Below are 13,489 nucleotides of genomic sequence, written 5' to 3' on the forward strand. Positions count from 1 at the left end.
TTTGCAGAGAGAACTATGCAAAAATACAAAGAACAGAAAAGCCTTTACCTCAACCTTAATCGATGTGGTTGGTTCAGGCTTTTTTCCAGTTCCTCAAAATCCACTTCAGTCACTAGGATGATGTTCAAGAATACCTGTACCAATTATAGATTAAAACACTTGAAATGTTACCTGCCAAGTAAACTGTATTAAACTAGCCTTCACTTCAGTGGGATTAGCAAATCTGGGTTGTTTTGTTTTTTATAAATGCTTTGGGCACTTGGCAGGCTGAGAGACCAACTAAATGATAAGCTAACCAAGCTAAAACCAGCAAACCATCTTGAGCTGGTTGAAGTGTTTTTTTAAGCAGGGAATTGTAGTGTAGCAAATTAGTTCAGATTATTTAATACTGAAAAACTATATATAGGGAGGAGTGTTTGCAAAGTAAAAAGCTCATGCACAAACTCTTCTTAGAGCACATCTACCCAAGCCAAAGATTGATCCAAGGGTAAAGACATTCCAAAAAAAACAACAATCAGTGTGTGTTTCTGAAGCTGTTGAGATGCCTGGCTGACTATATTTGACAAGTGTAAGGATTTCCCTTTCATAAATTTAAGTTCAATGTTAAGACCTAGTGCAGGAAATATTAAAGGTGCAGTAGGAGATCTTGGAAAATGCTAACTTTAGCCTGATATCACTGAAAGCGAACGTACCACCCTCCCTGAAATCGCCGTCCAAAGCCACGCCCCTGAACACATATACAACATTACTACAATAGGCTACATCAGCGGTTCCCAATTCCAGTTGTACTTCGAAGTGAAGTAAACTTTAAACAGATTTCCCCCACTCAGGGAGTAGGAAGCAATGAACACTGTGTAGGGATCATATCGATCGGAACACAGTTCATGCACGTAGCTCTCTTCTAACGAGCTGGTTATCTGAATCGGGTGTGTTAACTAAGCGAGACATGCAAAATATGCAGGTCGAGGACTGGAATTGGGAACCGCTGGGCTACATCATGTGTCATTCACCTGTGAGAAAACTTTAAAAATACTACAATACCAGGAAGGAAGATCGGATTGTTGATGTTTGTCTGTCATTCTCGCTCTGTCTGCACAGCGTGCGTGAACGCGCTGATGACGTATCCTGTCTGCGCGAACTGGGTGCGTGAAGAGACTTTCAACCAGCATAACAAAAAATGTTTCTGAAGACAATCACCTATTGCACCTTTAAGGAGAAAACACCTGTCCTTGTTTAAAATCTTCTGCACAAGATTTTGCCGGATTTAATATCCATTCGAAGCTTCACATTCACACACAAACTTGTTCTCAGGCAGCTGTTAAAGGTAAAAAGGGCATGCTATTATGGAGAGCCTCATTTCTCCTCCTGTCCTACAGGGGGAGCCAGAGAGCCTGTGGAGCACTTTTCATTCAGTGCAGGAAGGAGACAAATTGGAATAATAACTGTTACAGGGAAAAAAAAAAAAAGGTAATATGGGTAAATTGCGTGTTTTGAAATAAAATAAAACCACTGTTGAACATTTTCACGCTATTGTCCGTTTATTTATCTAGCCTGGATTTCACTGCAGAAATGAAGATAAAAAGAATATTTTCAATTAAATATATTTATTTGTAAAATTTTATTCGAAAATACAAGTATATTTAAAAGATCTAATATTACAAACTAAAGAGGATGGGATTTACCTTTTATCAACTATTTGGCCCTATGATGCACATAATGTTATGACAAATCGGGGATTTACTTTTTTTGCATTTTAAAATGTTCAATCCCTCCCCATAACATTAAGTATTGACAAAATGGTCACTATCAATTAGATTAGGTGTATTCTGGTCCTCCATTTTGGATTTGCACCAAAAACCCTAGGTTTCAGGACCATAGACTTTTTAGTTAAAATATTTGCTACTCATATCACATTTTCAGTGCATGACAAAACACACTGAAGATGCTAGCTAGCATGCCACATCACCACTATTCATTTCTATAAGTGAACCCTGTGGAGATTCTTTCTTCAGACTATCTGCTGTAACTCTCCTGTCATGTGGGGGTGCCGTAGAGGGAAGCCCAACTCCTGTGGTGATTAACTTTCCAAAACCTTTCCCTTGGGACACCGCATAGGATGAACGACGCTGAAGGGTACCTCTCTGAAACCACGACTTCAGCTCAACAGGCTTATTCGAGCTGTGGATCTGCATGTGGAAAAAGGACAATACGGTGAGCACAGACAATAACACATGTCTTATATGCTAATTGTGACAAAAGGATTTGTGATAGGAAAGTGGAGATCAACCTTATGTTTGTTGGGGTTTGTTAGCACAACACCTAAGGCCCGTATGGTTATTGAGGGAAGGACAGCAATACAGGTGGTCACACATATGGTCAGCCAAACCTCAGGGGTACTGTAAGCATTTGGTGATGCTCCTGAAATTTCAAGATTCAGATAATCAACAGCATTTCAACATGAAGGGAATCTACTTGAAATCCCTTATAAAGAGTTTCCGCATTTGTATATTTCACAGCTTAAACAGTCTTTTAACACTGCCTCCTGGTGGTGTGTATAAATACAGAGAGTCTCAAAAATTCAGCTTGTGAAAACATGAGAAAGGTTCACATGCTATATATATATATATATATATATATATATACACACACACACATACATACATATACACACCCACAGTTGTGTGCAAAATTGTACATACACTTTTTACATACACATGCAGTATCTGGAAAATATTAATTATTTTACCAAAATAAGAGGGTTCATACAAAATGCATGTTATTTTGTTTTCCAGCATCTTTTGCATATTTGAACCCTTTCCAACAATGACTGTATGATTTTGAGATCCATCTTTTCACACTGACGACAACTGAGGAACTCATATGCAACTATAATAAATGGTTTAAACGCTCACTGATGCTCCAGAAGGAGAAACAATGCATTAGGAGCATAAACTTTTGAATAGAATGTGTACATTTTTCTTATTTTGCCTAAATATCACATTTAGTACTGCCCTTCAGAAGCTACATGTTTCCCAGAAGACAAAATAAGTTCAGTTTACCCTTATCTTCAAATTCAAAGTTTTCCCCTCCAAGCTATTAATGTATCGTGTTTCCTTCTGGAGCATCAGTGAGCATTGCGCATGTGTCCCTCAGTTGTCCTCAGTGTGAAAAGATGGATCTCAAAATCATACAGTCATTGTTGGAAAGAGTTCAGATATGCAAAAGATGCTGGAAAACCAAAGAATCTGTGGGACCTGAAGGATTTTGCTGAGGAACAGCGGGCAGTTTAGCCGTTCAGGACAAACAAGGCACTCATGAACAACCAAAACAAACAACAACAAAAAACAGCAGTGGATCATTCAGGTAACAACACAGTATTAAGAATCAAGTGTAAACTTTTGAACGGGGTCATTTTTATAAATTCAGCTATTATGTTCTCTTGTGGAATATATGTAAATGTTTTTTATGTGATTATTCAGGTCAGTACTAAATAAAAAATAACATGCATTTTGTATGATCCCTCTTATTTTGGTAAAAATTAACATTTTGCAGATACTGTAAAGTGTATGCAAAATTTTAACCACAACTAATATATATATATATATATATATAGAGAGAGAGAGAGAGAGAGAGAGAGAGAGAGAGAAAATAAATATATAAAACTAAATTTATAAAATTGCAAATGAATGACAAATCACTTTTGTAATATTCATTCTAAATTGTAATAATATTTACCAATTTAAATTATTCCAAAAATGTACACAATTCTATACTCATTAATTTTCAGTTAAAATATTTAATCAGTTAAAATTATTTTTAAGTCTGACATTTAAAAACAAATGTAATAGAATTACAAACATTTACTTTCACTTATAGAATTTTTAATTGGTTCATATATTTTTTAGAAGTCTACAACATTACTTTATGAACGTATTTAAAAACGTTACTTTAAAAACGTATATAATTATGCATAAGATTTAAATGCATTTTGTTATATCCATATTTTCTGTTCTAAAATAAAAAAAATCAGTCATTTACTTCTAAAATCTATAATATTATTTATTTATTTATTTTAAGTAATTTGTGTTTCTTGGATAAATCATGGAAACCAATACAATCATAAAAATATATTTCATATATATCATAAAATATATTTTTATGCACCTAAAATTACTTTTTACAAGTGCATTTCCTATAAAATTGGAGCCTTGATGGGGTGATATAGAAAGTTTACTACTTGATTAGATTAATCTCTTCTTTTAGGGATATGTTATTTACATGAACAATGATTAATCTGCAGACATGAATACCCAGAAAAAAGTAATCTTTGGGTGAGGCAGTGAAGAGCCGAGCGCTATGGAGAGCCAGCATGGACAGAAAGAATGCCACCAAACTAAAAACAACTGCTGCAACGCTGTACTTGGTCCAGAATTTAGTATGTAGAATAACCTAAAACCGACAGACAGAAACAAAATTATACTTTTAATCAATATACTTTTATTAAATATTATCGTAGCCTTTGTTGATGCCATCTAGTTACCTCAACAGTCGTGGTGAGCACTACAGATGTTTGAACCGTTACGGCTAAAGTCTGATAATCGAGAGCATAGTACTGCAATATTCCCATAGGGATGAAAAACAGGATGATGGAAGTGTAGATCGAGTAGAGGAGCGTGATGGCCAGAACTAAAGGATTGAAAAGCTGCTGCTTCTGTCCAATCGAGTAGATCTCAGGCCAACGCAGACAACTCTTGGCGCTCACATCCTATCATGGAGTTAATGTAAACAGTAAGACTTCCAGATGAACCAATCAGATGTTAGATTTCATGTGATCTGTTTGTATTTAGCGCACCTGTTCAAAAAAACCCATGCATTGTATAGGCAGGGATGTGTAGAGTGTTGTGTAGAGGCTAATAAACCAGCTCTCATACATAGGCTGGAAAAGAGGGGAAAAAAATGCACCAAAATAAGCTGCTCATGTCATTTCTTAGAGAAACAATACTGCATGTTGTTTTGACTGTTTGACTGTAATGACAGATATTTTTGCAGTGTTGGTGGGTGTAAAGTGGATTAAGTGACCTAGTTGCTCTACCTGAGCGCTGAAGCCAGTGTAGAAACTATACCAAATGTGCACCAGAGCAAAAGCAGTGGTTTTGTAGAGGAAATAGCGCAGAAGGATGCAGATGCGGTAGTATGACCAGTGCCCGTGTACCAGCAGCAGCCTGCGAAGGAAGCTGAACTGTGCCAGAGCGAAATCTGCATTCTGCACCGCCTGACTGCCCTCCATGCCGCAAAGACCAACGCCTATATGTGCCGCTGGTGTATATACAAGAGATTAGTTGATTATCAATGTGAGAATTTGCTAGAGAAATAACAAATAATGCATTTAAATAGTTGCTGTTTTGATCAAACAGGAAATTTCTCACTCTTGATCATGTTGACATCGTTGGCACCATCGCCTATCGCCAATGTAATCGAAGTCGAATGCTTCCTGACCATCTCCACCACTTCCGCTTTTTGCGCCGGTGTGACACGACAGCACAATACAGACTGGCACTGATCGGACAGAGCAACAAACTTTGCCCCCCATTCTGGCGTTCTGGTCAATTCTTCCTGTAATGTTCAGAAAATAAACAGGGACACATATTAATACATAATTAATATTGTGAAAAATGATCGCAATTTAAAATAACTGGTTTGTATTGGAATATATTTTAAAATGTAATTTATTCCTGTGTTGTAAAGCTGAATTTTCAGCACCATTACTCCAGTCTTCAGTGTCACATGATCCTTCAGAAATCATTCTAATATACTGATTTGCTGCTCAAGAAACATATCCTATTATTATCAACGCTGAAAACAGTTGTGCTGCTCAACATTTTTGTGGAAACGTATACCTTTTTTTTTTCTTCAAAAGAATAGCATTTATTAGAAATAGAAATCTTCTGAAGCATTATAAATGCCTTGACTGTCACTTTTGATCAACTGAATTCATCCTTCCTGAATAAAAGTATTACTTTCTATTATTGTACTGTATATCTAAAATGTTCAGATTTAAAAGCATGAACCTTTGGCTTTATATGCTCACCAGTTCAGGACCCGAAATTACTAGTGCTGCTTTGCTCTTCACTGCTCTACTGTCTGTGATCCAAACCTCCGGCTCTTTAGACATGGCATGAACATCTGGAGAAGGAGAATCTAGAAGCTGCCTGGAGATGTTGACAACAGTCATGTTGAGTTATATTACATGTGAATGTGTATTTGTATAAGAGGTGCAATGAAAACATTTTTTCTGTTCTCACAAATTCACAACCTATTAGAACACATTTGATGCTTAACAGGTAGCTATATGGATAGGATCATGGACCAATTAAATGTCATTGTGGGTGTGGCTATCTAGCGTGACGTGATAATAATAGAAACAAAGCAAAATGACCAACTAGTTGCAACCATACTTCTATATGCTTCAAATGGTGACAGGAGGTACATACAGTTTGAGGCTGCATCCAAAATGGTAAAAAATGGTGTGCTAAAAGACTAGCATGTCTGAATTCACAGTATTCATAAAACAAAATGGCTACAAGTAATTACTTATTCAAAAAAAGTACCTGCTCAAAGAATATGTGATTTCGGACACAGTCTGAGTTTCTAGAAAATGTGTGGTCATAAAATTATCATCAGCACAGAATTCAACTAATTCACATTTCAGTCTCATGCTTTAAAATTTTTTTTGTGCAATTTTAGGGGTAATAATATAATAATAATAATCATTATTATTAAACATTTCATTTTATTTAAATTACATAATATAATTATGATTTAATAATCATCATCACATCATTATTATTTTTAATAATATACATTTAATTATTAATTATATTAAATATAATTAGTGAATAATGATTATAATAATGATAATAGTTCTTTATATAATTAAATTATTACAAAATACAAACATTAAATTATAAAATAAATATTACTATTAATAGTTATTACTATTTTATTATTATACACATGCAGTACAGAAAACTTTAACGTACCACTTTCAACAAACTGTGATGTGGGGCACATTAATACTAAATTTTACATTATTTAGTATGGGTAGTTTGCAAATTGGGTGCTTGTCACAGTAACAGCTGATTCGAATAATCTCCGATTGTAGAAATGTTAATGATATGCCTGTATTTTCTGACCTAAGCTCCTCCCCTTGAATTAGGGTCGTGTCTGGATCCATAAGTTTGCAGGCATATCCCACATTCACAGCCGTTTCTGTTGGGAAGTAGCAAACAGCGTAAATTTGTTTTAAAGGGGTCATATGATGCTTTTTTAAAGATCATTATTTTGTGTATTTGGTGTAACAGAATATGTTGACATGCTTTAATGTTCAAAAACCACATTATTTTTCAAATACTGTACATTATTGTAGGTCCTCTATGCCCCGCCTCTCTCAAACGCTTCGTTTTCTACAAAGTCCCTCCTTCCGGCAAGCGCAGTCTGCTCTGATTGGCCAGCTGACCCAGTGCATTGTGATTGGCCAAACACCACAAGCACTCGTTGGAAATGTAACGCCCCCTACCATAATCGCGAGCTTCATCTTTCAAAATAAATGTAAAGACAGAGCCCGAAAGGGGAACAGAGTCGCGTGACAGACACAGTGATGAAGCTGGTATGTGTTTGCAGTACACAAGCCACGGTTAAGACAGCTGACTCCACTTTGATGTGACCCTCTATCTCTCTTTCACACATACACACACACACACACACACGATGCGCAAAACTCCGCATTTGAACAGTCAATAGCAAATACTTAAACTAATAACAAAACAGTAGCTGATTCAGAAGCGCCAGATTGTCATAGCAAAGTCAGAATTACCTCCTCTCCTAGGTTCACGAAACGGTCGTCCATAAAATGCATTGCTGTTCTGTTGAAAGTAATCTTAAAGATTCCTAAATGCATCTACTTTCGGAAGGCCAAATAAAGTGCTTTTGCTTTCGCCTAGAAACACACAGCGTCTCCCTGACATGCTGCTTCAACACTAACTGCGGTTACTGAAACCACGCCTTCTTTCTTTGCGCGAACATTTGGGCGGCATTATGCAAATATTTATTTTATTTCTCTTAACTTTGATAAAGAATATCTCTTTAGTTTTGAGACTTTAGTCTTTGCAACTTCAGGGACCTTATCTATGCACCAAGAGCTTGTAACACTCCAAAGAGAAAGCAAAACTTGAAATCGCATCATATGACCCCTTTAATTTACCGTTTTAGGTTCTTGAAACCAGCTAATACATATGCTGAAACGGCACCTGTTTTGTCTCCCGTCAGCACCCACACCTTCAAGCCCGCCCTCCGTAGGGTGGCGATGGTCTCGGGGACACCTTCCTGGAGACGATCCTCAATGGCAGTCACGCCCAACAGCTACACAAACAGGATTGTTTAATAACAGAATGCTACATGCTTTCGATAATCTGCTGTCCTAAAGTTGACTCCAGAGACAATTAGTGTTTCATAATAACTCCCTTTGAGTACCATTAAGTCTTTTTCCATTTGATCATATATCTCTTCGAGTGCGGTCTCCTGGTTAACCGTCGATGTGCCCGCCTGACTGAGGGTGCGGCTCCACTCTGTCCACAGGGCTTCAGGAACCGAGCGCACCGCCACACACAGAGTCCTCAGACAGCTCTGAGCGAACAGCTGCCAACAGCACACACATCCAAAGACATCAACAAATGCCTCATATGTAATCTCATACTCAACCATTTTCCTTTCACACCAATAACAATAACTATGAAGATAATTATATTAGCATCCACACCAACACACAACAACATTGTTTAATTCATGATAAGCATGGTGCAGTTATATCATCTGCTACTTTAAAGGGGTCATGAACTGAGAAACCAAAATTCCCTTGATATTTGGACATATAAGAGGTCGTTGTACTATAAAAACATCCTGTAAGTTTCAGAACTTAGTCTAAAAACAGCTTATATTGAAGCCAATCTGCCAAAATGACTTGTGGAATGTACGACTATAATGTAATAGTGTGGATAAACGCCGACTCCGCAGAAGATCAACACCTGCTTCTATATCACTGCCTGTTTAGCCCCGCCCACCGATTCACACATGTAGTGTAAATAACGAGAGGCGAAAGCACAGGTCTATGCAGAAATCAACCAAACGATAAAGATGGCTCTGAAGACAAGACGATGCTGTGCAGTGCCAAGTTGAGGAAAAACAGTCGTTGAATTGTCTTCCTTCTGATCCCAACCTTAAAAAAGAGTGGATGAACTTTATTTTTAATGAAGATCCAGACCGCGTAAGTAAGAACTTGGTCCTTTGTTCACTTCATTTTAATGCAGATTTGTTTACAAACAAGGCACAATTCGACGCGGGATTTTCAAAAAGATTGAAACAAAGATGATGCTGTGCCAACTATATTGGATCCGACCGTAATGTCTCAACACAAGTGTGAGTAACTGTTTTTATTACGTGATCACTATTGCTTTGTCTTTTCTTACAGATCGTTTGAGTATTTAAACGTTTTTGATCTAAATCACAACAGCGTCCATCTATGAAGGATGTAGGCTGTCAAACATGCACAAGTGTTAGCCAATCATAGCAGTGGGCGTTTACTTCTGAGTCTACGATCCACCGTGGCTGTGTCCAAAATCGCCCCCATACCCTTAAATAGGGCACTATTTGAGGGAACAGCCATTTTTAGTGGTGTCCGAAACCAGTGGACGTTCTCGAGTGCACTCATTTAATCCCACAATGCACTGCAAAAACGAGTGTACAACTGGTGCACGCTCAACGGCTAGAGAATGCCCATAATGCACCGTGAGAGTCACGCGCCGAATGAATTCCCGCATCTCGCCAGAAGATAGAGCCCGCAGCTGAATAATCAATCCGTTTATTTTTACAAAGCGCTCATCCATGGCGTACAGCATAATGTACAACACGGGTATAAATTCATTGTAAATTATTAAATTGTTTGATTAGGGTTAATACATAATTTCCATGACAGAGTTCAAGATAAATCCTTTAATCTTACTACTGGAGCTGCTAGTTTCAAATGATTAATAAACAGCAAGCACAAACTATGCAAAAGCGGCATTCCTTCCGGTGCACTCAGTGTCCGAATTCACTACTCGTTTTCATTCACTCCTTCTAGTGAACTGAATTAGTGACCTAATGTAGGGAATAGTGAATGAGGGTATAGGGGGCAATTTCGGACACAGCCCATGTCTATTCAAACAGAGGGTTCAAATGGGGGAGTTAAACAGGACAGAAAAATATGTTTTTTGATGTACAAATCTTTATAAAATTATAAGGGGACCTCAGAGAACAGTACAAAATAATGAAGCCAGTTCATGATCCCTTTAAATGCTCTCAAGCTCTTGAATAGATTCTGATTAGTTGTCAATAACTATTCATTTTCCATCCAATGTTGTGAATTTATCTAATGCAGAAAATGTGAATATTGCATAAAACATTTGTGAATAAAGCATGGTTTCCATCCATTGTGTTCAAGAGAACAAAATTGCCACTTCCTGGTGCTAATTATTAATAATAAAAATTAAAGTTGCTGCAACAAGGAAGGCTGTTGCTCTTTTTCCTACATAATAAATAACTTGAAATGCAGATGAAATGCAATAGCAAATTCTGCCATGCTATCTTGCATTCGAAGGCAGATGATGTTTGGGAAAGTAAACTTGTGAAACTTGAAAACTTGTGAACCATTCTAAACCAAATCATATTGATGATGGACTTTGGCATTTCAGAATGATTATAACAATGGATGGGCCTTTAAAGTCGCCTCACCTCTAGAGCTCTCTCGGTGCTCTCCTGAAGTGGTCGGTCCGTTTGAAGCCTTTCCAGAACAACAATATCTGCACCTTTACAGTACAGCTTCAACTGTCCTCCAGGGTCCCGCACTACACAAACCCATACATTAACCCATATGTTAATATGGTTTTTACACATATCCTATGCATGTACCTTGCACAGCATGAATTTCATCATCAGCATAGTACATTCATACTGTATGTGAACAGCTTGACTTCACTCAGTTCACATGTGCGCCTTTTTGCACTAATAAACTTTGAAAGCCTATGTGTTTGGCTCTACGCAGAACTGAAGTATGCCTTGGGCTTCAACTTCACGATATTTTAGAAATTTGAATAGAACAACCCAAAAGGTAACAGTGATGTTTTTTTGCCAATACAGTCGAAGTCAGTTGGGTCCAGTCATTATATAGACAAAAACATTCTTTAATATATCATCTTTTGTGTTTCACAGAAGAAAAGTCTAACAAGTCTGGAACAGCAAGAGTAAATGACAGAATTGTAATTTTTGGGTGAACTATCTCTTTAGGAGCAGTTGATGAAACTCACCCAGTACTGACATGCGTCTCCTCTTGCTGGTGAAGTCCAGGAGGGCCAAGAGCTGATAGTTTCGCGTGAGGCCCATCTCACTGATGGTGAGGGTTTCTCGTGTACGGGAGAGAAACACCCAGCCGAGCTCCCGCGCTGCACACACCAGAGCTTCCTCATCCGGAGAGGCAGCCTGGTAATGAGGCAAACCTGTATTAAAAAAAAAAAAAAAAAAAAAAAAGTAAATTATACTTTCCTATGATTTTGCCTGGTCTCCATTTTATGGTGCGGTATTCCATCTGGCATCCATTCTTTCTGGGTAAACCATCAAAAATGTGTAGGCACTTCTTTTTTAACTTTTCTTATTATTTTTCTTCTGGCTTGTGTCAAAAAGGAAGACCTAACTTCACTATGACCATTTTATTAAAATTCTTAAAGCCTTTCAAGCCTTCTAGTGCTGCCAAGAGCTTAAAAGTTGCGTTTACACTACCGTTTAAAATTTTGAGGTCTGAAGTTGAAGTTTGAGGTTTCTTGAGCACTAAATCGGCATATTAGAGTGCTTTCTGAAGGATCATGTGACACTGAAGACTGGAGGAATGATGCTGAAAATTCACCTTTGCATCATAGAAATAAATTACATTTTAACATTTTTTTAAATCGAAAACAGTTATTTTAAACCGTAATAACATTTCACAATATTACTGTTTTTACTGTATTTTTCCTTTAATAAATGGAGCCTTGGTGAGCATTAGAATCTTCTTTCAAAAACACCTGTCCTGACCCAAAACCTTTGAACCGTAGTGTAGGTTTTTGTTGACAACATTTAACCTGTGTTATAAACTTTTAAACAATTTTTTAAATGAAGCTGTGAATGTGTGATGCTTTGGGTCCAAAAAAAACAACAACTTTGGGGCCCCCTGCTGGTCAAAATTTATAAATGCTATCATTTATGGCCCTGGAATTGCATTTTGCAAGCTGTATTTTCATCATTCCCCTTCCTTATGTCCTAACAATTACAATAATGCCAACTGAATAAATATAATTTCTACTAACCATCCCTCCACTCGCTCATGACAGTGTGGCAAAGGGCCAGAGCTGTGAAGAACTCTTGGCACTCAGGGCTGCTCCGTTCACACAGCTTGTCAACCAACCGCTGGTCGGAAAACTTCAGTCCACCACAGGAAAACCGGTTCCAGCTTAAGTCTAGCGGCTTGTTGAAATCAAAAAATTAAATGCATCAACTTTGACTAGGTCTGTACATTAGAACAGTAATAAATGAATGTATTACTTCTTACCTTTAGTTCCTTTGACATATCACCTGAATAAACATACACTCATCATTAGTGACATTATAAAGTACAGAAGGCTGAAAAGAGCGTCAAAGAAATTAACGGACCATAAATGTGTCCGGCGATGAAGCACTGACGAAAAAGCAGGCGGTTTTGTGTTAGAGTGCCGGTCTTGTCGCTGAGCAGGTGGCCCACCTGACCCAATTCCTCATTCAGGGTGGTTGTACGGGCCTGAGCGGGGCTGTTATTGTCCTCCCAGTACATCTCAACATCCCAGCCAATCAGGAGACAGTGCACCATGTGGATCACTTCAAATCTGGTGCAAGACAATGAAACAGTGAGCGAAATATTAAAAGATAACAAACTAAACGTTAAAAAAGGCATAATCAGAATATGGAGAGCTGATGTTACGTTATATAAAGAGACATGGGCATAGAGGGACTAAGCAAAATGATGTAGCCCCAGAAGGTGAGGAAGCCCAGGTAGGCAGGAGACGAATCACGCTGCAAGACCGTGACAACATCGTACTGAGGGGAAACCATGTGCTCAAAAAGCCCAGCGCCCACAGCCAGGAGAAGAGCTGTTGTTAGCATGAACAGCAGAATCTGAAACATGATAAAAACTAGTTAGATGGGGAACATTTTCAGACAGATTCATAAGAAACATTCTTAAAGACAAGTGTTAATGCATAAAGAAAAAAACTAAACTAAAAAAGAAAAATATATAAACAAAATTAAAATAAATAGTACAAATACATTTTCAAAATAAAATCACTTCTAAATAAAAAATAAATGTATAATACAAATATACACAAATAAAAAAAAA

At 37.5% G+C, this 13,489-nt stretch overlaps 1 protein-coding gene across 1 annotated transcript in view; it reads right to left on the minus strand.

The window, feature by feature from the left end:
* Window positions 1–1,634: 1,634 nt before the first annotated feature.
* Window positions 1,635–13,489, minus strand: part of atp8b3 (ATPase phospholipid transporting 8B3) — a 24,451-nt gene continuing 12,596 nt past the window's right edge. The window contains 17 exon segments of the mRNA XM_071582416.1: window positions 1,635–2,186; window positions 2,288–2,418; window positions 4,311–4,449; window positions 4,541–4,765; window positions 4,853–4,936; window positions 5,093–5,316; window positions 5,427–5,613; window positions 6,089–6,209; window positions 7,194–7,269; window positions 8,307–8,418; window positions 8,530–8,694; window positions 10,825–10,937; window positions 11,397–11,585; window positions 12,429–12,585; window positions 12,671–12,693; window positions 12,772–12,980; window positions 13,076–13,437. Coding sequence (XP_071438517.1) covers window positions 1,950–2,186; window positions 2,288–2,418; window positions 4,311–4,449; window positions 4,541–4,765; window positions 4,853–4,936; window positions 5,093–5,316; window positions 5,427–5,613; window positions 6,089–6,209; window positions 7,194–7,269; window positions 8,307–8,418; window positions 8,530–8,694; window positions 10,825–10,937; window positions 11,397–11,585; window positions 12,429–12,585; window positions 12,671–12,693; window positions 12,772–12,980; window positions 13,076–13,437 — 2,754 coding nt within the window. The 3' untranslated portion in view covers window positions 1,635–1,949.

The sequence above is a fragment of the Sinocyclocheilus grahami genome, unplaced genomic scaffold (genome assembly GCF_001515645.1).
Source record: "Sinocyclocheilus grahami isolate Dianchi unplaced genomic scaffold, SAMN03320097.WGS_v1.1 scaffold224.1, whole genome shotgun sequence".
Lineage (NCBI taxonomy): Eukaryota > Metazoa > Chordata > Actinopteri > Cypriniformes > Cyprinidae > Sinocyclocheilus > Sinocyclocheilus grahami.